Source organism: Dasypus novemcinctus, chromosome 7 (genome assembly GCF_030445035.2).
Source record: "Dasypus novemcinctus isolate mDasNov1 chromosome 7, mDasNov1.1.hap2, whole genome shotgun sequence".
Classification (NCBI taxonomy): domain Eukaryota; kingdom Metazoa; phylum Chordata; class Mammalia; order Cingulata; family Dasypodidae; genus Dasypus; species Dasypus novemcinctus.
The window spans coordinates 5,938,577-5,965,501 of NC_080679.1; the positions used below are offsets into that span (position 1 = coordinate 5,938,577).

Sequence of the window (26,925 nt, forward strand, 5' to 3'; positions counted from 1 at the left end):
GGCCCAGGCCCAGGTCACAAGGCCACTCCCTCCCTGACGGGAGTCCCCTGGCTGGAGGCGCAGCAGGAGGGGCCTGCCGGCGGTGACACCGCAGCTGGGTGGCTGGGGCTGGGGGCCAGGACCACGGGCTCCGCCGTCTCGAGTGCCCGCGGCGCCTCTGCTGTCCCTGCCCACGCGGGGCCGGAGCGGATCGGATCTCCGGGGCCCTCCACGCCCTCGTGCCGCGCTGCTCCAGGAGCCCAGCGTGGGTGCTCAGAGCCCAGGCGGCGCCTTCGCGCTCCTCCAGCTCCCAGCCCCCCCAAACGCCACGGGCCCCGTTCCCTGGCCTGACCTTGGCACGAGGACACCTGGAGAAGGTTGCTCTGCTCAGAAGGGCAGGGGGGCGGGAGCGGCAGGCCCAGGAAGGGCGCCCGTGTGGGGACGGCGCCCGCCTCGTCAACCGTCATTTGGAACTCAAGGCTCAGACTTGGGGAGAGCGTGGCAGGGCCCCTCCCCCGGCGCGTTCATCCGGGGCCTCGGAAGAGCACCCTGCAGTGACCGCCTCCCCTGCCCAGGGAGGGGTCTCCCCTGGGAGGTGCGCCTCAACCCCCTGGGCTCGTGGGCCCTGGCCGGCCATGGGGATCCCCGAACCCAGGACTGTGGGACTGACGCTCCAAAAAGGAAAGTGTGAGCCGAGCGTCTGCAGACAAGGGGTTTGCAGTCCGTGTATTTCAGGTGCAAAAGACCCCTTTACAGATTTCAGCGCCAACATGGTGAGTGAGGACCACCTAATTACGGACTGGGCTGTGACCCCCCCGGGAGACTCGTTCGGGCCCTAACCCCGGTCCCTGACTGGGGCCCTATTTGGTAACAGGGTCTTTGCGGATGTGGCTAGTGAAGCTGAGACCAAATGGATTAAGGTGGACCCTGACCCCACATAAAGGGGTCCTTATAAGGCCACTGGCAGGAGACAGCATGAGGCAGGGGCAGAGGTGGAGTGGGGCCCTGGGGGTGGCAGCAAGGCACCCTGAGCCCTGCAGACCCCAGAGAGAGCACGGCCCTGCAGACCCCAGAGCTGAGAGAGCCAACTCCTGCTGTGTGAAGCTTTCAGACCACGGGTACTTGTTACAGCAGCCCTGGCAAACTGAGACACACTATAATAGAAAGAGAAAGTGGGTGGCGATTGCCCTCACCTGGGATCAGCCATGGGGCTGGGAAAGAAGGGGAGGAAGCTGTGAAAGCAGGAGGAGTCGCCCCACGTGGTCACGCGGAGGCTTCCTGATCATCCTGGATTCTGGGCTGAGGGGCTCGGGCTGGCCCCAGGAGGTCCAGACGGGACTCGACACATGGGGCTCTTGCGGTGACCGCGCCATCTCTGTGTGGCCTGTCCCCGCCCGCCCCACAGGGGCTTGGTCGCTGTGCTGCCTGCAGGCTGGCATCTCTGGCTGCTCTGTCCATGTTCCTAGTTCTTGGCTGTGTCTTGGAAGTTTCCCCAAATCGTAACTGCGGGGCTCCAGGACGACTAGCCCCCATAAGACTTGTGGTACACTATGCCCTCAAGATACTCTTCCACCATCCTGGATGGTGGCCTTTTTTTGCATCCCCAGCCCAAGGGATGACCCCCACCACAATGGCAGGACGCCAGCACAGCTCAGGGACAAGTCGGGGGACACCAGGCCAGTGGTGGTACCCAGCCCACAGTGCACGCACGCCTCAGTGCTAGCCCCAGGCATCTGCTCCCCAGGGAAGTCGGCACTGGGGTGCTCATTAGAAGTGCTCACACTGAGAGTGGGACCCTGCAAAACAGCAGCTGGGCAAAGAGGCATTTTTTGCATTAAGTTGCTATGTGAGCCTCATCTCGCAAGCTCTGGGGGAGAAGGCGGCCCCCAGAGAGCCCCAGAGGCTGTGCGTGCCACTCCCTCCTGCTGCTCACCCAGGGCCCACCGGGCAGGGGGCACCTGGACGGAAGACTAGCGGCACGGGGTCCCCGGAGGCCGAGGCAAGGGGAGGCCGGGACGAGGGGGGCAGGGGAGGCCGAGGGCGGGTAGTTCGACCTGGGGACCTGAGCCAGGGCAGGAGAGGCGCCTGGCCTGCGTGCAGCCACAGGGGGGCTCACCAGGTACCGCTGAGCCCGGGGGGCCATGGAAGGCGGAGCCCCTTCCCCCCGACACCTCCCACCGCCCGGGTGACCCCTCAGACACCAACGCTGTTCAGCCTAAGCTTCTCCTCTCGGTGGGAAAATCAGATTTGTGGTCAATTTAAAGCCACGCATTTTCTACTTGGGTTCCGGAATGTGCCAGAATCTTTCCCCTTCCTGTTCTGCTCATTCTTCCCCCCACCCTCCCAACACCCACAAGGCGGCCCCTGGAAACGAGCGCTCCTGATGATGCATTTCTCTGTGCTCTCCATACCTTCCAAAATTAGATTGTATTCCTGGTTAGACACATTAAATCAGGTTAACTTTCCATCAGTGAATGAGGGCGGCGGCTGAGCGAGCTGAGCCCCCGGTAAAGGAGGACGGGGGGCGCCTGCGTCGCCGGGCAGGGCCCTGCCGGGCGGTCCCCGAATTTCAGAGCCCCCGAGGCCGACCCCAGTGCTCTCAGACACGGAGGCAGGACTCAGAGCCCCCAGCCATTCCCAGAACAAGCAAACGTGACAAATGCCACTCGCCCCAGGAAGGACTCAAAAGGAAGAGGCGACGGCGAATCGCGGCCACGGGCTGTTCACGAGCAGAACCGGCCCCGTTCCTGGGGTCACAGGGTGAACCCCAACACCGTCAGTCCTGAAGAAGCAAGGCCACGTCGGGGTGCCCACTGCCCTCCGGCCGGCACGGCACATGCCCTGTCGGCGCCCTGCTTTCTCTGGGTGCTGAGTCGCAGCAGCACGCCCAGCGCCGACAGGCGCTTTGTCACAGATGCCCAGTTCTTTGGGTGGATTTATGCTTTATTCACATGTCTCAAGAAAATTGACTGGTTTAAAAAAAACCTGCCCCAGTGCCTTCCTCAGACCCGGTGAAGCCATCTGCAGCACTCCAGCCAGGGAGCCCTGGGCACCGCTGGCTTGAGCCCCCCGCTAATCCTTGTGAGTGTCCTACAGCAGGCTGGGGGCCCACATCTGTCCTTGTCACCTGGTGTGAAGGTAAGTCCCCTCTGACCACGGCCACTCCAGAGGGGTCCCGCTGTGGCAGGAAGGCGGATGAGGGGAGCTCCGGCCCCGGCCCCAGCCTGAACCCAGCGGGCGGCCCTGGGTGCACCCCCTCCCCTCTGCTGCCCGTGACCTTGACAAATACCAATGGGCTGATTTTCTGGAAAGTCCCTGCATTTGGGTCTGGCTGCTGTTTGCTCGGGCCTGAGGCTGGACCTTTTTCGGCAGGAATTCCTCGGCCCTGGTGGCCTGGCCTTCTGGGTGCAGCCAGCAGGGTGCCCCTGCCCCGTCACGGAGACGTTACACTTGACCGCGGGGCTGCGGGTGGCGGCCTTCTGCCCGGTAGTTTCCACTCCACGTGTCTAGAGGGGAGATAGTTTAGGACGACGCAAACACCCGCTTCATTTCATCGTTGCCTTCCCCCCACTAATCCCAGCGTCCAGCTCTGGTTCCCGCCTCCACAGCCATCACCGCGGCATTTTCCCAGGGGTCCTCTTGTCCACCGCTCCTTCTGCGTTTGTGGGTGGTCAGGCAGGGCTGCCCCGTCCCGCTGTTCACTTCATTCCTCCGTTTACCGCCCAGTGGACTCGTGGACCAGCCTTTCCCTCTCGGTTATAAGCCGAGGCTCTCGGCACGTGGGTACTCAGATCACATCACAGTGAGCTCCCCGGGAGCTCCTGTGTCCTTTCAACAAGCCCCTGCCCCTTCTGTCCTATGGCCTCTGCCGGGGGGCCCCCACTCCCCATCTCTCACCACCCCCACTGCACGCCCGCTGTGGGCACCCACCCACGTCCCCCAAGACTCCGCCCCAGGATTCTCTCTGCAGGGGGCAAGCCCAGGCCCCCTCCCTGGCAAACAAGCAGCCCCCCGCCGCCTGAGTCCCTCTGCGGCCTCTTGCCCACTCCCTCCTCTTCCTCTTCCAGTTCCACGAGGAAGTGGCAAGAGCCTGGCTCACCCCCTTCTTCCCCCCCTCCAGGGCCCAAGCCGGCAGCGGCCCCGCCCTCCATCCCAGCGTCCACTAGGAACGCGGGAGCCGCCGGCCCCGCCCGCTGAGCTGCCACCGCCGCCTGGCACCCCCACGGGGACCCAAGTCCCAGACCTGCCGAACTCATGGCTGAAGGCTCCCAGGAGAAACTCCGTAAGGTGTGCTGAGTGGCAGGGGGGCCAGGGCACACTCGTGTCCAGTCCCCGTGACCACGCTCAGAGCCCTCCCGTGGGGGTGGCCCACGAGGGGACGGAGCACAGGGCGCAGGTGGTCTCCCCCGCGAGGGCCTTCTGCAGCCGGGCCGTCCTTGAGTTCAGAGCCGAGGGCTGGACCGGGCCGGAGCCTCGGAATCTCCTGCCACGGCCGCCCTCACTGCCCTGGGCCTCCCCGCTCCTCCCTGGGCCCGCCCCACCCAGGCCCCGTCCATCTGCCCGCGTCAGAAGTGCAGCCCGCCCAGCCCCGTGTCGGGACCTCGCGTCCTTCTGGAGGAGCAAACTGACTGCTCCTTCCAACAACCGCTTCCACCTGGACTCGGCTCGTCCACGCTCCTCGCCTGCACTCGGAGGCCTCGAGCCGGCCTTGGGGCCAGCGGGCCTGAGTGAGAATTCTGAATTCTGGGGGCACCCCTGACAGCCACAGGGCCCTGGGCAAGCACCGTCCCACAAAAGGGGAGAATGAAAGGAGCCACCGAAGGACACTCGGCGCTACCGGCACAGTCAGAGGTGGAAAGCCACGCCGTCTCTTGGTCAGCATTTATGAGGCACCGCCCTACCCTGAGGGCCCACGGCTGGCCTGGGAGGAATGGCCATGAGGCGTGACACATGTGACCCCGCCGCATCAGAGCCGGGTCCCAAGTGCTCGGGGAGCATGGAGAAGCGGTGAGCTTTGCCTGGCAGTGTTGGCGAGGGCTTTGGGGACAGGGCCTTGAAGCATGATTAGGAGTTCTTGAAGGAACGCTGGGGCAAGGGCTGGAAGAAGCAGAAGGAAGTCGTGTGATCAGGGGACCCAGGGGTGTGCTGTGGCGTTCAGGGACCGGGGGTGGGGTCTGGGGGAGGCGAGGGGCCAGGGGTGGCTTCAGGCAAGCTTTCCTATGGCCTCGGTGCCAACTATCCCCATTCGTGCCTCTGTCGGAAGCTGCTTCCGGTGGCTTCCATTTCCCTTCCCATGCCACACTGCGGCTTCTAGAACACGGCGCCCATGACCCCGCGGTGTCTGCGAGGCCACCTGCTTGTGATGGCCCTGGACAGGCCAGCCATGGCTCAGGCGCAGTGGGCGGAGAGCGGGCTTGTCTGCAGAGGCCCCCATGGGCCCTGCCTGGGCAGTGAAAAACGCAGTCTTTCCTTTAAATACGAATTGCTCACTGGAGACAGGAGGCACGCAGCCCCTTTAACAAGTGGCTCGCGCTGGATTTCTAACTCCCGGCTAATTTCTCGGCTTGGAGCCTGGAGGAGGCCCTGAGCCAGGCAAGCAGGGACGGCCAGGAGAGCCTGTGGGCGCCGGGCCTGGGGCTGGGGGGAAGCAGGGCGCCGAGCACCCAGGGGCCCCGGCAGCAGCGAGAGGCCAGCGAAGCCTCTGCCACACACTCGGGATAAAACCCACGCGCCGCCGTGCCTGCTAAGCACAGCAGGGGAGGTGGAATCGGGGGCTGCTCCCGAAGCCTCCTGCCTTGGTCAGACCTCCCGGGCTGGTCCTCCGTCTCCTCAGGGTGCACGAACTCCAGCTGCCGGCCCCGAGCTCCGCAGAAGAGGGGGTGGGGTGCCCCCCAGGGGAGCCCAGGGGCAGCCCATCAAAAGGACAGGAGGCCACGTCTGTGTGCACGGGGGATGGAGGGACCGAGCCATGCCATGTCCGTGTGCACAGGGGACAGAGGGACAGATCCACAGCCTCATCTGTGTGCACCGGGGGACAGAAGGACAGACGTGCAGCCATGTCCGTGTGCACCAGAGGACAGAGGGACAGACCCAAGGCCACGTCCGTGTGCACCACAGGACAGAGGGACTGACACACAGCTACATCCATGTGCATCAGAGGACAGAGGGACAGACCACAGTCATGTCTACGTGCACCAGGGGACAGAGGGACAGACGCACAGCCACATCCATGTGCACCAGAGGACAGAGGGACAGACCCAAGGCCATGTTTGTGTGCATGGGGGACGGAGGGACGGACCCACAGCCACATCTGTGTGCACCAGAAGACAGAGGGACAGATGCACAGCCATGTCCGTGTGCACCAGAGGACAGAGGGACAGACCCAAGGCCACGTCCATGTGTACCAGAGGACAGAGGGACGGACCCACGGCGAAGTCCGTGTACACCAGAGGACAGGGACGGACCCAAGGCCACGTCTGTGTGCATGGGGGACGAGGGCGGGGCCCCTGGACTCACCCGATGGTCTTGCCCCAGTCGCACCAGAGCGGCTCCCCGATGGCCTCCATGTCCAGCTGGAACTGGGCCAGGCAGAGCTCCTGGAGGATGGCGTCGAAGCTGGAGTCCTGGCAGGCGGTGACCATGAAGAGCTGATGTACTGCAGTGGACAGCAGTGAGGGGCTGTCACCGCCAGCCTCCCGCCCCCGCCCCCATGCCCACCCACAGGCTCCCTCTCCAAAGCCTGCTGGGGCGTGGGGGGGTCCCCGGAGTGACCCTGCAGCAGTGCCCAGGCCCCCGCTGGAGCCCTTTGTACAGGCCGAGGTCCTGCTGGCACAGGCTCCGCGGGAGGGTGAGAGCCACTGCTTTGGCTTGGCAAAGGGCTGCCGATGCGAAGTACCAGACAGGTGCTGGCTTTTACAAAGGGGTTTATTTGGGGTAAAGGCTTACAATTCCAAGGTCATGAAAGTCCAAACCGAGGTGCCATCAGACATGCTTCCTCACCAAAGCAGCCACTGGTGAGCCACACTGCTGCCACGTGGGGAAACAAGATGGCCACTGCACCCTGCAGGTCTTTCCTGCGCCCCAGGAGCTCCCTTTCCTTTTGAGCTCCGTGGGCTCCATGCTCAGGCGATCTCTAGTCCTCTTCCTCGCACGGCAGGAGCAAACGTGGTGGTTTCCCTTCCCTGTGCCTTCTGAATGAGTCTCTGTGTCTCCATTTACATCAGCCCCAGCAAGGGGGCGGGACTCAACCTGAGCCACTCACTGACGTAGCCCAATGAAAAGCCCTCAATTGAGCTTATCAAGTAATCTAATCAAAGGCACCCCCAGCTGAATCTAATGCAATCAAGGGGATTCACACCCACAGGAATAGCTGAGTTCATCAACATAACTTTTCTCTTCTGGGGATTCATCAAATAATCTCACACTGCCACAGGAACCTTGAAGGTCACACTTTTTTGTCCACAATCTGAAGACCAGTAGCATGAGAACGTGGTATATGGGCACCAGGCACTGGGACTCCCACTTACACAGGACGGCACATGGCCACACCCCTCGAGTGAGACGCCTCCTGCCTCCTGCTCAAGTGTGGAAGGAGACGGTGGGATTGACCTGGGTCTGCCGGCTCCGAGCTGGAAGCTGACCCCCCAGCCAGGCCCGACCTCTCGAATGAGGAGGCACCACCTCCCTCAAGGGAATGGCAGCATGAGGGGGTCCAGGAGAGGGGCTGGCCCCAGGGGCCCCCACCCTTGCCATAATCCCAGCCCACGGAGCCCAGGGCTGGAGGCTGGGGTGCACCCCCAGAGGCCTCCACACTTACAAGGTATGCCCCAGCTAGCACCCTGCCACAGAACGATGCTCCCCTTCTGACCTTGATAAACAGAATCCACACAGCCACAGCAGCAGAGATTACCGGTCGAGCTGTGCACTGTACAGAATCAAAATGTACTTTCTTTCCTCCCTGCGAGCTGGCAGCAAAAGCATCTCTCTCGACCCCCACCTGCCTCCTCGTGGACCCCTCTTTGTCCTCAGGCTGAACATCAGTTTTCTCAGCCTCTCCAGGGGTGGAGTCTTGCCTTTCCCTGCTCCGGGTCTGGCTGCTGGTCCACCTACTTCCCAGGCACCTCTCCTGGCCCCCAGGCACCCAGCCCGCCCCCGAGGCTATGTGGGCACCCTCTGCCCACAGTGCCTCACCCCCCCCCCCAGCCCCCATCCTCTAAGGAACCTGGAGCCAGGAGGCCAGTGCTGCAGGTGGAATTCCCAGAGCGTGCTGGCCTGGCCCCTGCTCCTCCCCCTGCACTGGGAGGCACTGGGGGATAGGGCTGACCCAGGGAGGGGCCGCAGCCCTCGGGCAGGTGGGAAGGCATGAACTCAGGTGGACGGTGACAGGAGAGGATGTTCTGGCCCTCGAGGCCCTCCTATGTGAGGGGGTCCTGCCCGCCAGCTTCATGCGGTGTTTACCCCACACAGCTGCCCCCTGGGGGCTCCTGTCATGGGCCTTGATTGACACATGGGGCAGCAGAGCTTCTGAGTTTTGAAGCTGGGAAGGGCTGCAGACGGGGCTGCCCTTCACTGTAGACCTGGTCAGGAAGGGCTCAGAGAGGGGCGGCCACTGAGGAGCGCCATTCGGGCCACATAGGGCCCTGCAGAGCTGCCTGCTGCCCAACCCCAGGAGCTCAGGGTGAGTTACAAGAGGGAGGGATGAATGAAGGTGTGAAAATAGAGCACAAGGCAAACAGAGAGACAGGAAATGATGGCTCGTCCAAAGGGAGGGGATAAAAACCCAGGAAACACCAACAAAGAAGGCCAGAATGTGGACATGCCAAACAAGGCCTTCAAAAATGTTCAAGGAGATGGAGGAAAATACAGAGAAAGAACTACAGGATATCAGGAAAACAATAAATGAGCAATACAGGAATCTTAGTAAACAGACAAATTTTCAAGAGGAACCAAACAGAAGGACTGGAGTTGAAGGTCACAATAACTGAAATGAAAAATTCCCAGGAAGGTTTTAAGAGCAGATCAGAGCTAGCAGAAGAAAGAATCAGTGAACTCAAAGACAAGACACTTGAAATGAGTCAGGCCGAGGAGCAGATAGAAAAAGAATTACAGAAAGCTAAAATAGCCTAAGAGGTCTATGTGACTCCAAGTGTACCGACAAGTGCATATGGAAGTCCCAAAGGAGAAGAAAGAAAGGGACAGAAGGAATATTCAGAGAATAATGACAAATAATGCCCCACTTTTTAGCAAAAGATATAAGTATGCACATCCAAGAAGGCCAGAGAATACCAAACAGGATAAACATTAAGAAAAATACGTCCCATCATATAGTGACCATACTATCAAATACAAAGGATAAGAAGAAAGTTCTGGAAGCTGCAAGAGAAAAGCAATGTGTTGTTTATACCAATAGGTATAAGGGAACCCCAACTAGTTTGAGTGCCAATTTCTCAACAGAAACCATGGAGGCAAGAAGGCAGTGAGTTGAAAAACTTATATTGCTGAAAGAAAACAACTGCCATCCAGGAATTTTATACGTGGTGAGACTTCTTTCAAAAATGAGGTAGATCGAAAGACATTTCCAGATAAACAAAAGTGGAAGGAGTGCATCACCATGAGAATGAAAAGGAGTTCTTCAGACTGAAAGGAAAGGACACCAGATTGGTCCAAAGCGGCATAAAGACATAAAGACGTATGGCATTGGTAACCATTTAGGTAATTACAAATGCTAATATTATTTGTCTTGTATTGTTTGGTATGTAACTCCAGTTCTTACTTCCCACAGGTGCTAAAATGAAAATGCATAAAGATTATAAGACTATGGTTTTGGACATACAATGTACAAAGATATAAGTGGTAACAAGTACAAAAAAAGGCAGGTGACAGTAGAGTATAGGAAAAGTATATGTGCATGCTGTTGAAGTGAAGTTGGTATCAAACCAAATATGTCTGATATATATTTAGGATGTTAAATTTTAACCCCATGGTTATCACAAAGAAAATATATGAAAAAAAAAAAATAGAAGAACTGAAGGACAAAAAAGGTGGGACTTACAAAGGCTAAATAGCAAAATAGCAGAAGAAAGACCTATATTATCAATAGTGACTTTAAGGGTAAATGAATAAACTCTCCTTGGCAAAATGGATTTAAACAAACAAACAAAGAAACAAAAAACATGACCCAAATATATGCTATCAGTAAAAGACTCACCTTAACTTCAAAGATACAAGTAGGGTAAAAGCAAAAGGATGAAAAAAATATGCTATGCAAACAGTAACCAAAAGAAAGCTGGGGTCACTGTACCTATCAGATAAAATAGACTTTGTCAAAAAGTTATGAGGAAAAAAAAGAATAAAAAAGAAAACAAGAAAAAAGAAAAAGGATTTTAAAAAAAGAATAAAAAATGTTATAAGGGACAAAGAAGGTCACTCTATACCAAAGCCAGATAAAATACCACAAGAAAAGAAAAACACAGTCCACTGTCTCTTAGGAACACAGATGAAAAAATCCTCAACAAAGTACAAGTCAAATCCAATAGCATACCATGATCAAATGGGATTTATCCTGCTATGCAAGGGTTGTTCAGCATATGAAAATCAATGTAACATATACCACACTAACAGAATGAAGGGGGAAATCCCACACACTCACCTCAATTGATGCAGTAACAATATCTGACAAAATCTAGCACCCCTTCTCAATAAAATCACTTAGAAAACTAGGAATAAAAGGAAACTTCCTCAACATGATAAAGGGCATATATTGAAAGCCCATGGCTAGCATCTACTTAATGGTAAAAGACTGAGAGCTTTCCCTCTAAGATCAGGAAAAGACAAGGATGCCCACTGTCACCACTGTTAGTCAACATTGTACTGGAAGTTCTTGCCAGAGCAATTAGGCAGGAAAAAGAAATAAAAGGCACATGAATTGGAAAGGTAGCAGTAAAATTTTCCCTATTTGCAGATCACATGGTCCTATATACAGAAAATCCTGAAAAATCCACAACAAACTCCTAGAGCTAATAAATGAATTCAGCAAACTGACAGGGTACAAAATCAACACCCACAAATCAGCAGTGTTTCTATACACAAGCAATGAATAATCGGAAGGAGAAGTCAGGAAAAAAAAATTCCATTTACAATAGTAACTAAAAGAATCAAATATCTAGAAATAAAACTAACCAAGGATGCAAAGGACTTGTACACAGGAAACTACAAAACATTGCTAAAATAAATCCAAGAAGATCTACATAAATGGAAGGAGATTCCGTGTTCGCGGATTGCAAAAGCAAGTATCTTTAAGATGTCATTCCTACCCAAAGCAATTCATAGATTCAACACAATCCCCATCAAAATTTCAATAACCTTCATTGCAGAAATGGATAAGCAATCATCAAATGTATATGGAAGGGTAAGGGGCCCAAACAGCCAAAGCCATCTTGAAAAAGAAGAGTGAACTTGGAGGATTCAAGCTTCCCACTATTACCATGCATTAAAAAGCCACCATAATTAAAACAGCAAGGTCTGGCAAAAGGACAGACATACAGACCATGGAATCGAATCGAGACCTCAGAAATCAACCCTCACATTTGTGACCCGTGGTTTTTGACAAGGCAGCAAAGACCGCTCCATCGGGAAAGGACAGTCCCTTCCTAACGGTGTTGGGAAAACGGCATCTCCCTTTGCAAAATGAGGAGGAGTCCCTGCCTCACACCCTACGTACGAATCAACTCAGAACGCATTGAAGGGCCAGTATTTGAGCAGAACTGTAAAACTAGAAGAAAAGGTAAGGAAGCCCCTGGGACCTTGCGGTGCAGCCCCCTATGAAGTGCCGGGTCCGGGGTGGTGGGGAGGGTCTCTGAATCCCGGCGTCCTCGCCCGCTCATTCCAAGGGCCCGCCCTCCATTGCCCCTCATCCCCCAGCACGCCCCCTCACAGCTCCCCACCCCCTCCCATGCTCCCAGAATGCCTCTCCTCAGCAGCCCCCAGGCCCAAACCCCTGGCCTGGGTCCAGAGCCCCTCCTCGGGAAGGCTCCGCCCCCTCCCCTCCACTTCCTCAAGGGGCCTTTAGGGCAGGGGGCCCTTTTGACTTTCTCAGGACAATTATCACCCTCTCACCCCCCACTCCTTTCCGACTCTTGAGCGCATCCCCCCGCCAGGCCCCAAGGGGCTCTGGACGCTGATATCTGAGTCTCTGTCCACCGCGCAAGTGAACGAGCCGGCGATACCCAGTGCTACTGCGCGGGACGTGAGGCCGGGTGCCCGTCCCAGCCAGGTGGGCAGGCCGGGTGTGGGGCCAGGGCTCCCCAGGGGCCCAGTGGAAGTCGCCCCTAGAAGGCGGACGCGTCTCCGTGCTGCGGCCGGGGCTCTGGGCTGCAACAGAGACCAACAGGCTGACTGAGGGACTGGGGTCAAGAACGCTGGGGGCCAGGGTGGGGCAGGAGAGCTGGGCTGCCTTCTCTGGGGAGGAGGGTGCCCCACCTGGGAAAGGGCTCAGGGGCTGGAGGCCAGAAGGAATGACAGTTCCCTCTGCTGTCCAACGGCCTGTGAGGGGTCACGCCCCCAGCCTCCGATTTCCTTTGTTAAGATGACCCCCCATAACCTTCAGCTTGACCTCCTGTCCTGTGCTCTGAGCCAGAGAACGGTCACCCCACCCGACCCGACGGCGCCCCCGTGCTCAGCCTGGGGGACGCGCCTGGCCACTCCGGGCAGGGCCCCGCTCCCCAGCTGCCTCCCCTGGGCGCCCCATCTCCCACCCTCTCTCCCAAGGGGAGCCGCTGCCACCCCAGCCCAGGGGAGCCCCAGCCCCAGTCTGGCCTGGGGCCCCGAAGCTGTCCAGGTGCACCTGGAAACCGGTTTTCTCAGGTACAGGAAGGACACGTGTTTTCCTTGAAGAGCGGATGCGGTTCCTTTCATCCGAGAGAGAAGCAACATCAGTTCACAGAGTTTTAAAAGGTGCATTTGGGGCTGCAGGGCCTGAGCGTGGCGCCAGCCTCCAGGCAGCCAGCCCGGGTGGGGTCTGCTCCCGCGCCCCTCTTGGGGAAGTTCCTGGGGAGCGCCCTGCCAGGAGGACAGAGGCGGCACCCAAAGGCAGAGGGGCCTCTAGTCCAGGGTCGGGGCCAGGAAACCGGGGTGCGGGGTCGGGGGTGCAGGGTCGGGGCATGGGGGTCACAGGGACAGGAGGCCGAAGGTGCGGGGGCCAGGGGCACGGGGGCGCAGGGACGGGAGGCCGGGGGTGCAGGGTCGGGGGCGCGGGGGCCGGGGGCATGGGGGCGCAGGGACGGGAGGCCGGGGGTGCAGGGTCGGGGGCGCGGGGGCCGGGCGCCCGCCCTGCTCAGGGCTGCGGCTTGCTGGGCCCGCGCCCTCCCTGATGCTCGTTGCGTTTGCGCAAAGCGCGTGCCATGCACTGCACCGAGCTCCCGCCAGGGACGTGCCGGGCGGCGGCGGCTGGCACGGGAGGAACGTGGGCGCGGCTGCCAAGGACCACCCTGCTGGGGCACTTGTGCCGAAGGTGCTCCTGCCCCTGGAGGCTAAAAATAGGGCTCGTCGGCGCCGCGGCCGAGTCAGCGCCCAGGGCTGAAAGCCGCCCTCGCCAGGCCGCCACCGCGCCCCGCACCTGCCGGGGACCCCCACGGGCCCTGTCGGGGGGCCAGGCCCGCTACGGGCACTGCTTCCGAGTCCGCGCTCACCCAGGCGACCCTGTCCCCGCGGGGTCTGCAGTGTCAGCCCACCCCAGCGACCCCCAGGACCCCCCCGGGGGGCACAGCCCTAGAGGCCGGCAGGGAGGGGGGAGCACAGGGTGGAGGGGGGAGCACGGGGTGGGGGTGGGGCTTGTGCACCGCCAGCGCACAGCACACTTCACACACGTCCTGTTTATTTTGTGTCAGTGAAGCCATAAAACTGCTTAAAAATAACCCGTGGAAGGAGGCGCCCCCGCGGGCCGGGCGTGCGGCCAGGGACAGTCCCGTCTCTGCCTCGCGCGCGTCTGCGTTCACAGGTGCAAAGCCGCCAGGTCACCTGTGCAGCAGGAGCCCGCGTTCTGCAGACCTTCCCCTAGTCCCAGCTGGAAAACCCTCGCTTCCCAGCACCTCGCTGCACCTTGACTCTCCTCTGCTCACCCAGTGGGGCCCCTGGGGTGAAAACCACGCCCTTCCCGGACACCCCTGCCACGCCCACTCGAAGCCAAATCCCAGGAAGCTAGACACCTGGCTGGTGTCCCCGAAGGGCCCAGAAACTAGCGCAAACAGAACTTGTTCTGAGCGTGTTGCCCTCTGCCTTCCTTAGCCTGTTCTGACAAAAAAAAAAAAAAGAAAAAGAAAAACCAGACTGAAAAAGCAAAAGTAAATCACATCCGTCCAGTTAAAACTCCTACCCAACCCTCAAGGCCCACTGGGCTGTCACCTCCCTGCAGGGTCCTGGAGCCTGCCCTCAGTCGGCTCTGGGCGTTTTGAGCTGATTGAACCCGGAACGAAGCAGTGACTATCCCGCTCCCAGCCAGAGGCAGCTCTCTGACTTCGCAGCGCTGCTCTGGCTTCTAGGAACCTCAGCCGTTTCAGCCTCAACTGCCTTAACTTTTCCTCAGCCAGTCTACAGGGGTGTTTGTTCTCTCCCCCTTTAAATACTCTGTCCATTTGCCCTTCTCTCGGTGGGTTTCGGTGTTAAGACAGTGGCGTCTGTCGAGAGCCCCCACACATCCTTTTGGGAAGCAAATGAAAAAATGGACAGAACATCAACTGGGTTCTGATCAGGTTACACACCAATTCCAGGTGACTCCGGAAAAGCCCGGGACGGTACTGACTCCCAGCTCACAGCGGCCACCGTGCGCTAAGTCCCACAGAAGCCTATTTAATCTTGCAATGAACCAAGGAGGCAGGTGTTATAAACTCCCACTTTACAGACGGGGACAGCAGGGCCCAGAGAGGCTAAGGCACCTGCCCAGAGTCACACAGCCCTGAAGCGTGGAGCCGGGACACAAACCCTAGCATGCTCATCCCAGAATGCACCAACAAGGCAGTGAGGGTGGCGAGAGGCGGAGGTTCCTCCGGTAGCTCCAGATTCCTTCACGGATGACGCACAGGTACACAGCACGAGCTGCGAGAGAACACAGGCCAAGAGTGTTCCCGAGAAGAGGCGTGGCTGCACTTGCCACACCCTCTGGCCTGGCTGGGGGCAGGCGGCCGGCCTTGGGCTTTTCCACGGGCAGGTGCGGGATCAAGGCGCCAGGACGGCTCTTCCGGAGGACACAGCTGCCCCGGCCCCAAGGGGGGCCCCGGAGCCTCGGAGCCGTGAAGGGGCGGCGCTGCCTGGCGGCCCCCGCTGGCCCTGCCCGCTCGCCTGCGGAGGGCCCCTCGGCCCTGAGGCTCCCCGTCCGCGGTGGGCTGCGGGATCCCTGCTGGCGTGCTGCCCCGTGGGCTGCTGGTGTGGGGGGCGCCTCGGGCACGTCTCGGCGTTTCCCACGAGGCCCCCTGGCCCCCCCACCGGCCACCTCGCGCTCCCTGTCGCGCGAGCCCAGAAGCCACGGGCTTTCTCCAGCGTCTCCCTCTCTCCAGGAGGCCAGCGGGTCCAGCCGCACCCCGTGCCCTCCAGCGCCTCAGGGATCTGCTGGTCCAGGCTCCCCCACCCCATGCCCTCTGACCCCTGTAAGGATCAGCTTGTCCACCCCCCATGCCCTCTGACCCCTCAAGGATCGGCTGGTCCACCCCCCATGCCCTCTGACCCCTCAAGGATCAGCTTGTCCACGCCCCATGCCCTCTGACCCCTCAAGGATCAGCTGGTCCACCCCCCATGCCCTCTGACCCCTCAAGGATCAGCTGGTCCACCCCCCCCCCCCGTGCCCTCTGACCCCTCCCTCCGTGCCCCCTGACCCCTCAGGACTCCCATTCCAGCCCCTCGAGGTGCCCTGGGAGCTGCTCTCCCACCTCCTCAGCCCGAGAAGCCGCCGCGGGCCGCTGAGAGGAGGCGCCCCTGCCCGCGCCCTTCCTTCCCGCCCACGAGCCTCCCCGGGGGCTCCTGCCGCCACCTGCCCGGCCTGGAGCGCTCCGCCCCCGCCCTGGCCCGAGAGGCCGGCGCCCCTCGCTTCCTTCAGGGCCCTGCGTGGCCCCTGCGCCGCCTCTGTCCCGCCCCTGCCGCTGTGGGCCCTGCCCGCGCGCCCCGTCCCCGCTGCCGCCTCCACCCCGGCCTCGCCCCCCGCGCCCCCGCCGCTCCCCAGGGGCTCGCGGTGAGGGTTCGGCCCGGGCCTGCAGCCTGCCCACCAGTCCTTCGGCAAGGGGCTCGGGGTCCCCCTCCAGGGCCGACACCCGCACGGGGCCCGCTCTCCTCCGCGGCCTTGGCCCTGCCCACGACCGCCGCCCCTCAAAGTCCCACCAGTTACGGAAACACTCTTCACTTCGGAGGGCGATGAGCCGGGAGGTGAACGTGCGCGGACGTTATAAGAGAAAACTCTCGTTGAACTGAAAACCGACTGTCTGCCTTCCAAATGATCAGACGGAAAAAGGAAAAGAAAGTACAGACCACGAGCAAAAGGGAGAAAGTGCTGGAAGTGCTGAGCAAAGAAGCCTGAAGGTAAGATGCCAGAGTAAAGCGCACATTTCTAAAAATGAGAAACAGCTACTGTCCACAGAGCACGCACAGGGCCAGGCCGGCCCGCAGCCTCCCGTGCTGAGACTTCGGGGGCGCTCCCGATGTCCTGGGGGTGGGTGCCGTACTTCACTTCCGATCCTTAGGTGAGCCCCAAGGTCACTGTCCAAGGTCACCGAGGCATGAAGGCAGGTGTGTTCACGTGTCCATCAGAGACACGGAGAGCAGGGGCGTGTCGGACAAGGGGAAATGAAAAGGTGCCTCACCACCTCTGTTTCTGACACAAACTCCACTTAAAAAGCAACGAGCAGGGAAGCGGATGTGGCTCAACAGATAGGGCATCTGCCTACCACACGGGAGGTCCGTGGTTCAAACCCAGGGCCTCCTGACCTGTGTGGTGAGCTGGCTCATGTGCAGCGCTGCCGTGCACAAAGAGTGCGGTGCCATGCAGGGGTGTCCCCTGAATAGGGGAGCCCCATGCACAAGGAGTGCGCCCCGCAAGGAGAGCCACCTCACGTGAGAAAAGCACAGCCTGCCCAGGAGTGGCGCCGCACACATGGAGAGCTGATGCAACAAGATGATGCAACACAAAGAGACACAGATTCCCGGTGCCGCTGACAAGAATACAAATGGACACAGAAGAACACACAGCGAATGGACACACAGAGCAGACAAGGGCGGGAGGGAGAGAAATAAATAAAAAATAAATCTTAATAAAAAAAGCAGTGAATGGAAGAAAGCAGGTCACGTTGGAGCCACAGCTGGCGTGGCCTCGGTGCGCGGATGTCCTATCATCTCTCCCTGTGCAGTGCACTAAGGGCCACAAACCCAAGGACAAAGGGGCAGGATCACAAGGACAGCCACTGACAGCTCTGGAGGACAACGAGCGAGGCTGCAGAGGACCTGGTGAGGACCGTCTAATGCAGGACGCCACAGGCTTCTCACGTGCGCACGGAAAACCCCACAAGGCGGCGAAGGAGCCCTCTGCCCACGTGAAGCACGTGGTGTAACCAAGCACTGCACATCAGGGGAGAATCCAGAAGGCCTGACCCACTGGAGGCTTCAAAACTAAGAGCCCCAGACCCAGAAAACCCAGACGTCAACACTGGACACCAGCCGGAGATGGGGGGGCCACCAAGATGGCGAGTGGAGGAACTTGGCCGGTTCCATGCCCAACAAGGAGGAACAAGATAAAGAGTTACGCAATCGCAGACTAAAGGAGATTAAGTGCACTTATGAACTAGCTCTTGGAGGGGGCAGGAAGGCTAATAACAGTAACCACTGGCGCCCTGATCAAGAAATAATATGGAAATGCCACTTGATGAAGTTAGGGTCGAGAGAGGGCCAATGTCCATAGACACAGTGGGGACGAGAAAAGTGAGCTCGGAGTCTACGTAACTGCGTGCTGGGTAAGCTGGGCAAATTCAGAGGAAGACAGAACAACCGCAGTGGTGTAAGAAGATACAGAAAACCCGAGTGGACCAAGCACTGTGGGAGACCTAAACGAGCTGTGAGCTTTCGTCATGTGATGGGACAGCCAAGCACCGAGGACTGCTGGCACTTTTGCGAGGAAGGGTAGCCAGTCTGACAGCTCAGTTCTGGATTTCTCAAAATGGTGGGCCAGCAAGTTCCCGCTGTCTAAGTCAACCTAGTATGCGGTGTCTGTTTCAGCAGCCGGGAAGTGAAGCCGTCCAAAGGACAAAGACGCGGCTTTCAAGGAAGTGTCAGACAATGGCACCCGCTTCACAGCAAATGATGAGCGGGCTTGGGCACCTGCTCGTGGAATTCACTGGGCTCACTATGTTCCCCATCGTCCCCAAGCAGCTGGACTGACAGAATGCTGGAATGGCCTTTTTTTAAAAAAAAATATTTATTTTTTTTATTTCTCCCCCCTCCCCCATTGTTTGCACTCATTGTCTGCTCTCTGTTTCTTCATTGTGTGCACTGCTCATCTTCTTTTTAGGAGGCACTGGGAACCAAATCCGGGAACTTCCAAGTGGGAGGGAGGCGCCCAATCGCTTGAACCACCTCTACTCCCTGCTTTTTGTGTCCCTCACTGTGTTTCCTCGTTGTGTCTCCTCTGTTGCATCAGCCTACTGTAATGTTTGTCTTCTTTAGGAGGTACCAGGAACTGAACCCGGGACCTCCCATGTGGTAGGTGGGTGCCCAACTGCTTGAGCCACATCTGCTTCCCTGGAATGTCCTTCTCAAGACTCAATTATGGTGCCAACTAGGTGGCAATCCCTTGCAGGGCTGGGGCGATGTTTTCCAGGGGCTGTGTGTGCTATAAATCAGCACCCACTCTATGGCGCTCTTTCTCCCATAGCCAGGATTCACGGGTCCAGGACTCAAGGGGTGGAGATGGGAGTGGCACCGCTCACTACCCCTAGGATCCACTAGAAAAAAAATTTGCTTCCTGTCCCTGCAACCTTAAGCTCTGCTGGCCTACAGGTCTTAGTTCAAGGAGGAGTGCTGCCACCAGGGAGCGCAACAATGATTCCATTGAGCTGGAGGTGAAGACTGCCACCTGGCCACTTGGGGCTCCTCGTACCTCTGAACCAACAAAGAAGGGGATTGCTGCACTGGCTGGGGTGGCTGACCTGACAAGGGGCAACAGGACTGCACCTGCACGGTGGAGGTGAAGAAGAGTTTGCCTGGAATACAGGAGACCCCCCAGGGCAACTCTTAACACTACTGTCCCTGTGATTAAAGTCAAAGGAAAACTGCAACAACCCAATCCAGGCAGGACTAACAATGGCCCAGAAACTTCTGGGATGAAGGTTTGGGTCACCCCACCATGCCATGAGCCATGGCCATTTGAGGTGCTTGCTTGGGGCAATGGGAACATGGAATGAGTGGTGGAATAAGGCACTGGAATATAGGAACTGTGACCATGTGACCACTTACAGAAATGAGGACTGTAATGGTTATGGATATTTCTTGCTTTGTTATGAATACATTCATTTATGTACATAAAACAAATACCTCTGTTTTCTTCCCTGTCTTATCCCCTTGTCACATGACATAAGTTGTATTAGTTTCATGTCGTAGTATTTAAGTTATAGGATGTCAAGTTTAAGAACGAATATTACCCAAAGACCTATTCTGGGGAGAGTTTTTGCATTTCTGGTTATATGCAGGACAGTTGAGTATTGTTAGGCGAAAATACGTCAGATATTGTTTTATTCAGAGAGTAAGAATGGCTCAAGGAGATGTGCATGGGTGTCTAGACGACAGGGGTGGACTGTGATGGTTACAGCTCACGTGACACAAGGTCATGGTGTCCAGGTGTCTGACCAAGCAAGCACTGCCTGATTACTTCATGGACATTTTGTGGACTTAAATCATTAATTGATTGCATCCATGGCTGATGACGAGATCTAGTCAACTGAGAAGATGGCCTTCAACAACAGAGATGTCTCACCCAATGAGCTGAAGGCCTTAAAAGGAGAAGTGACGATTTCGGCAGTCAGAGGGAAAATTCCCACCTCTCCTTCAGCCAGCCAGCTTCTCTGGGGGAATTCACTGAGCCTTCATCAGAGTTCCTGGCTTGCAGCCTGCCCTACAGAAACTGGAGTTGAGACAATTGTTATAAAATTTTCATTATAGCTATATATATATCTCCTGGCAGTTCTGTTTCCCTAGAGAACCCTGACTAATACATACGGTGGGTTGTCATCCAACACAGACCAGAGAACAAGATAAAGAGCATCAGATCTGAGCAGGAGGCCAAATCACCCTTAGTACAGAGGATGCCGACCTATGTGACAATGCCAAGGGGGAGAAAAACGAAAACAAAACAAAAACGAGCTGGATGACCAATGATAAAGAGATGTAGCCTTCTGGTCCAACAAGGATCAGTTAGAAAATAAAGTGGGGAAGAAAATCCCATTCAAAGTAGCAGCCATAAAACACACAACTCTTAGAAACTGACCAAGAAATATGCAGGAAAAATGATCAATCCCTCCAGAGGGCATAAATGAAGGTGGGAGGGAAGGGGAAATGGACCTTGTTTTTCCTCAAACAGGCGGTCTTGAGACTGATCCTCCCTGACCAATCAATAAATTCAGGGCATTAAAACCCCAACAGATCTTTGCCAGTTGATAAACACTGCTGAAAAAACACCCAAAGATTCACATATTCAGAACCACGGAAGCCCCGGAGGAGATCCCAGTTGGGCATGCTCTCCGGCTCCGCCCCTTTCTCTGCACCCCTTCCTGGAACTTCTGCAGCTACTCCCCAGCAGGTGCGTGCCCCCTGACCTCTCCCTGCCGCCTGCCCCCACCTACCTCCTCCCCGGCTTCGCCCTGGCACCCGAGCCCTCCATCCCCGAAGCATCACACCCCTGTCCAGATGCAGACGCTGCCCACATGGTTGCCCCCGTCCCACCTCAATTTTGAGCCCTAGATTTATACAGATACCTGCCTCCCTGCCACTGCTTGGGTGCCCAAGAGGGACATCTCACCCGGTGTGGCTGCCGTGGGCAGGGTTGCCAGCGTTAGCAAATAAAAAACAGGGTACCCAGGTAAATGCCAATTTCAGATAAACCACGAACAACAAATGTTTTGGTCTAAGTACGTCTCAAATATGGCATGGGACCTACTTCTACTAAACAGTCTTGTTGTTTATCTGAAATTCAAATTTGCCTGGGCATCCTGGGTCTTACCTGGCAGTCCCAGCCAGGAGCTTGTTTTCCCTGCCCTCCGCCGCTTCCAAGCCAGCCTCGTGCATGGGTCTGAGACAGATGCCAGCTGCTGTTCTGGGTTCCTCTATTCTTACCTCTGAAGCCCTGGAGTGCCTGCTCCTTTGCCCGGGGACCCTCACCTGTCGCTCTGCCCCCCACTCTCGCCCCTTCACCAAATGCTCTGCGCAGCCAGTGGAGGGCTCGTGGAAGCCCTTACAAGAGATCATGCCACCCCAGGTTGAATGTCCTCCTCTGGGGCCAGCCTTGGTTCCAGTTCCTCCTGCCTCCCATGCTTTAGTCACAGAGGCTTCCAGAAGTTTCCAAGAATCAGGGCTGTCAGCCCTCCTCGCACCCTGCAGTGTTCCTCCCAAGCGCCTCAGGGTCTGGGGTCTAAGGCGCCCACCCCCTCCCACGGTCCCGAGGTGGAGGGCCTGCGCCACATAAACAACTAATCCAAGAGGCTGTTTTTAGAAGGAAGCAGCCAGGGCCCTCGGGAGTGGAGAGGGAGCGGGCCCGACACCCTCTGGGCGGGGGCCGAGCAGCAGCCTGGCCTCGGCCTGCTCAAGGCAGGCGCCCCCTGTCATGACGCTCTGACAAGCAGAAGTGACGGGAGAACCTCCGCGCCCCTCTGCCCCGCCAGCAGCCCCCGTTCCCTTCCGAGGGGACCCGCAGGGCTGGAGAGCAGGAGCGCGCAGCGGCCGCAGCGGCTCTGGTGGCTGCGCTGTGCCGGAAGCACCGGTACTCCAGCGCCTTGCAGGCCAGGGCTGGGTGCTAACGCGGCATCACGATGCAGCTGATCATCAGGGGGGCCCTGCTGGCCTGCCCCCTCCAGGAGGGTCCTGCGGGCAGCCCCTGGCAGGTGGGGGAGAGGTCAGCCCTGCCCGGCCAGCTGCCCCACCTCGGCTGCCCCCCTCACAGCCAGCAAACCCTCCCCGCACAGGGCGCTGCCAGGCGGGGCCCGCGCGGGTGGGCTGGCCGGGGGCCCATGGCCTGCGATGTGGAGAGTGAGGGCTTCCAGGGAGACATGCAGGCGAAGGGGAGAGGGTCCCCCATCCGCATGATGGGGGGTGGGGGGAGACCCGTGGTGGCTCCCCGGGGGCTGGGCGAGGGGCGAGGTGGCGCTGACCTCAGCAGGGTCTGTGGGGTCCGGAGGGCATGCACGTGGCCAGAGTGGACGTGGGCGAGGTGGGAGGCGGGGTGGGGGGGAGACGGGGGTGTAGGGACTGGGGTTGGCGAGGTGGCAGACGTGGACAGCCAGCTCTGGCCTGAGCCACGGAATCCACGTGTGGGAATTCCACGTGGGATGAACAGAAGTGATTCGGGGCAAAGTAAAGGAGAGCCTGGGAGGCCTAATAAGGAAATAAACTAAGAGAGGCTCACCGGCGCCCAAGAAGCTGCTGGAAGCCTTGCTTTACCCAGGGGCCGAGGGAACGTCTTTCTTTCGGGTGGCAAAGAAAATACTGAAATCAAACCATCTTGGAAAAAACGGTTCCTGGTGGAGGACAACACCCTCGTTTCGCTGAGCGAACAAGGCCCCGTGCACTCGGGGGTCCTCCACTGCTGACACAGCCCCTCGCTGGGCCTCTGGCAAAGTTCCTCCAGTCCTGGAGCCAGGCAGGGCTGGGGACAAGGACACCCCTCTAGGGGCTCCACAGGGGGTGCCGGGGCAGAGCAGGGGGGCAGGCCCCAGGCTGTGGGGGCCAGCCGTGTGGGACTGCGCCAAGGGGCGCCTCTCCCTGTTTCACTCCTGCCTGGTCCCCGGGGCTCCCCACTCCTCCCCCGGGCCTCCCCCCAGCTCTGGGGTGAGAGGCTCTCGTGGGGCTCCCAGGTCTGCCTCCCCCAGGTGCAGGGCACGTACCCTGTGGGGGCTCAGCTAGGGGCTCAGAGCACTGTGGGCAGCTCTGCCTGTTCCTCCCCATGTCACGGCACCGTCCCCCTCCATGCCACAGACATTGTCCCTCCCCAAGTCACAGGCACTGTCCCTCTCCATGTCATAGACATTGTCCCTGCCCATGCCACGGGCACTGTCCCCCTCCACGTCACGGGCACCGTCCCTCCCCATGCCACGGGCCACGTCCCTCCCCATGCCATGGGCACTGTCCCCCTCCACGTCACGGGCACCGTCCCTCCCCATGTCACGGGCACCGTCCCCCTCCACGTCACGGGCACCGTCCCTCCCCATGCCACGGGCACCGTCCCCCTCCACGTCACGGGCACCGTCCCTCCCCATGCCACGGGCCACGTCCCTCCCCATGTCATGGGCACCGTCCCTCCCCATGTCATGGGCACCGTACCCCTCCATGCCATGGGCACTGACCCTGTCCATGCCATGGCCCCGTCCCTCCGAGGCTCACGGGATGGAATCTGGAGCCCAAGGCTGGGTCCAGCCCAGAAGGCATGGACGGCCTCCCCGGGCCCCGGCTGTAAACCTGCTGCTCAGCCGGGGTCATGCCCGTCCCTGAAGCAGCGTGATGGCCAGGCTGGGTCAGGGCCCACCCGGAGGAGGGCACAAGCCCGCCCGGGACGCTGGCAGCCGCCGGATGGTCTCCCACCCCACAGGGCTCAGCCTTCCCACTGGACTTCACACCAGACGCGGCCCCCAAATCACACGGCCAGCCAGACGCCAGTTTAACTAGGAGAAGCTGTGGACTTAACTGGGTTCGTGGGAGAACTGGACCCTCCCTATTAACTCTGTGCCTTAAGCATGGAGCCCACCTAAGGCAGTCCTCACTGTGTGGCTTCACCCCACTTCCCGCTGGGAGCTAAACAGTTTTCAAACCCTCAGCTGAACCGGACCCGAGGCTCCCTGCCTGGCGGTGGAGCGCAGATCCAGAAGTCTCCCCCGCGGCTCAGCACCCCGACGGGGCCCGTGACCCAGCTGAGCGGGTGAGCAAATAAGAAGCCTTCACATTTGCACTCTGGCATCAGAAACGCCTCCAGATGTAAGGGCCGCGGCGGCGGGGCAGGGGCCGGGGCCTGCAGCGGCCTCAGCTAGCGTCCTGCCCCCGGCCCCCAGGAGAGGGGCTCGCGGAGCAGGGGCTCCCGGTGCCGCCGTTGCCTGCCAGCTGCCTTCTTTTCTGACAGATGCAAAACTTCCAGGGGCGTGTGGCCAGGGGCTTGGATGACCAGGACAGTGCACAGGATGCTCACAGCTAACGAGAGCTGCAGGCTTCCTGAGATTTTAACCAGGACGCCGGCAGGCTGCAGAAGAAAGCCGGCTTCGTTAGAAACTGTCAGAGGATCCTTCAGCCCCTGGACCAGCGGATTTTGAAGAAAGAAATTCCACACGGCCATTCTGGGGAGCTCGTGTCCATCTCCAAGGAGACCTGGCCGGGGCCGCGGCTCCGGAAGGACGAGAACAGCGTGTGCTCAGTCATTCTGCTAATTACCGCTGGCGGTTATGACATTCATTTAGTGATAACCTCATAAAGTCATGCTTGTTCCTCCAAGACATGACATTCGCCAGACCCCTCGGGGTGGGGGTGGGGGGGCCGGGGACCGCAGCCGCGCGGCCTTTCCCTGAGCGTGAATATGCGCTCAGTAAACAAGGTCTTTTTTATGTGACCCTGACTTAGGGTTTTGTTTAACGAGCTTGGGAGGCAGGCAGGCTCTGGACGCCAGCAACAGATCTGCATTTATTTGCTTATTCATGTGAAGAAAGGTCACACGACCTGGTTCTCCGTCATGCTGACAAAGTGAGTTTCTTAGGAAACTAAAACAGGCACCTTCTTGTGAAGCCAAGGAGCTCAAGCCCAGCAGAGGAGAATAATATTATTGCAAGAAGTTGCTCTTCGCCTGACTTGGGCTGTTTTCCGATGGTATTATATTTAGTGAGATGCGGGTGATTTCAGCCTGCGGGGGGGTTTTATGCAGATGGGACCCTCCTTGGCCCACTTTGCCAGCGGGGGCGCTCAGGAATGTCACTGCGCTTTGAAGCCTGCAGGGCCCCTTCCCCGGGGGGTCCTGGACCACACTTCAGGCACAGGCTCTTTCCAAAGCCGGAGACAAGCTGGCCCTACCTGGCGCGGCCCGCGGCGGGGGCTTGGCGCCAGCGGCACCTGTTCTGGGGAGAGTCGCGGGGTCCCAAGGGCACCGGATTCTCTCCCCAAGTGACCGGTTCAGTTTCCATGAAAAGACGGCTAAACAGTGAGACGGTTCCAGTAGCCAAAGCAGTTGAAAAGGGTTCTCGACTTGGCCTTTCCGGCCAGAAAGATTTTCTGGCTCGCTCTTGCTAAGCGGGGAGGCGTGGGCGTTCCATACATAATCTGTCAAAACAGAAAGGTGAGCAGTTCTGCCACCTCTCCAAGAGTCGGGCCCCCTCTGAATTGCCATCAGCCACAAGTGCCAAGTTCAAGGGGGAAAAAAAAAGGCTGCAGAAACGTCCCCCAAGAGGGAGCTGGCGCCCAGGCACCCCAGGGAGGCTCCTTCGCAGATCCTCGCTGCTGCCTGGGACAGTCAGCTCCAAGTTTTTAAAACCTGGTTCCCAAGTACTCGCGCCGCGCCTCGGTCTCCCCGAGCGCGGGGTCCAGACCTGGCTAAGGAGTTGCAGGGCAGCGGCGCGGCCGGCGGGAGCGGGATGGAGCGGGCAGCCGGCGCGCTGCACCGACCTCCCCGCGAGGAAGGTCCCCGGCGGCGGGGGAGGCTGCCGGTGCCTCTCAGGGCGCCCTGGCCCCCCGACGCCCCCGAAGCGGCCCCTCTGCCCCGTGGGAGGCGCCGCCCTCGCGAACACTCAGACGGCCCGGCCCGCCGCGGACCCTGCTCGCCCCGGGGCCCCGCGCCGGAGAGGCGGCCGCCCGCGCCTCTACTCACCCAGGAGCAGCCAGAGGCCGCGCCGCGGGGGGCCGCGCACCTCCCGGGCCATGGCGCGCTCGGCTCGCGGCGCGCGGGGGCTGCTGAGGACGCGGAGCTCCGGGGCCCGGGCGCGGCGCGCGGCGAGCGGGAGGCGGCGGCGGGGCGCGGGGCGGGGAGGCGGCGGCGGGGCGCGGGGCGGGGAGGCGGCGGCGGGCAGGCCCACTGCGGCCGGGGGTGGGGGCGGGCCCGGGCCCGGGGGGCCGATGGGCGAGCCTAATCCCCTGCGGGGCCTCCCGGCAGCGAGGCCTCCCGGCGCGGCGGGCGGGCCACTGCGTGCACGCCCCTTCAGCGCGCGGGAGCGCGGGCCTCGCGGGCGGCGCAGGGTGCCCGGGTGCCTTCCCTGAAATGCTCCTGGACAAGTGGGCGCTTTAAGAGGGAGGGTGGGCCTCGTGGGCGAGCCCGAGAGGGACGCCCCGTCCCCTCCTCCTCGCCCTGGCTCTGGCCGCGCCTGCCCAGGGGGCTGCTCTGCACAGGGCCAAGACCACGCTTCGGCCTCTATGGGGGCAAATCCCTGGTCCTGCGGGGGCACGATGTACAGGGCCAGACCTCCAGGAGGAGCCGCGGGGGTGGGGAGAAGGGCCCTGAGGGGGAAAGGGCCCCCGAAGGACCTGAAAGGTAGCGGGGGGTGGGGGGGGGACTTGCTGCCCAGGATGGTCGGTGGCCGGCAGGGAGGCGGGCAGGAGGCTGCAAGGCCTGGGCCAGGCCCCTGGCCATGAACTTAGGGGCAGGGAGCGCTTCTAAGTAGAGGGCGAGGGCTGGATGTGCCCCAGGAGATGTGTGGGACCTGACTGAGGAGGCAGCAGTGGCACAGGCGGGGATATGCGTTTGGATGAAGTGGT

The 26,925-nt window shown here is 59.5% G+C and overlaps 1 protein-coding gene across 1 annotated transcript in view; it reads right to left on the reverse strand.

The window, feature by feature from the left end:
• Positions 1-26,269, reverse strand: part of RAMP1 (receptor activity modifying protein 1) — a 52,775-nt gene extending 26,506 nt beyond the window's left edge. Inside the window, exons 1-2 of the mRNA XM_058299794.2 lie at positions 26,045-26,269; positions 6,496-6,634 (exon numbers count right to left, since the gene is read on the reverse strand). Coding sequence (XP_058155777.1) covers positions 6,496-6,634; positions 26,045-26,096 — 191 coding nt within the window. The 5' untranslated portion in view covers positions 26,097-26,269. The remainder of the gene's footprint in view (positions 1-6,495; positions 6,635-26,044) is intronic.
• Between the last annotated feature and the right edge of the window lie 656 nt (positions 26,270-26,925).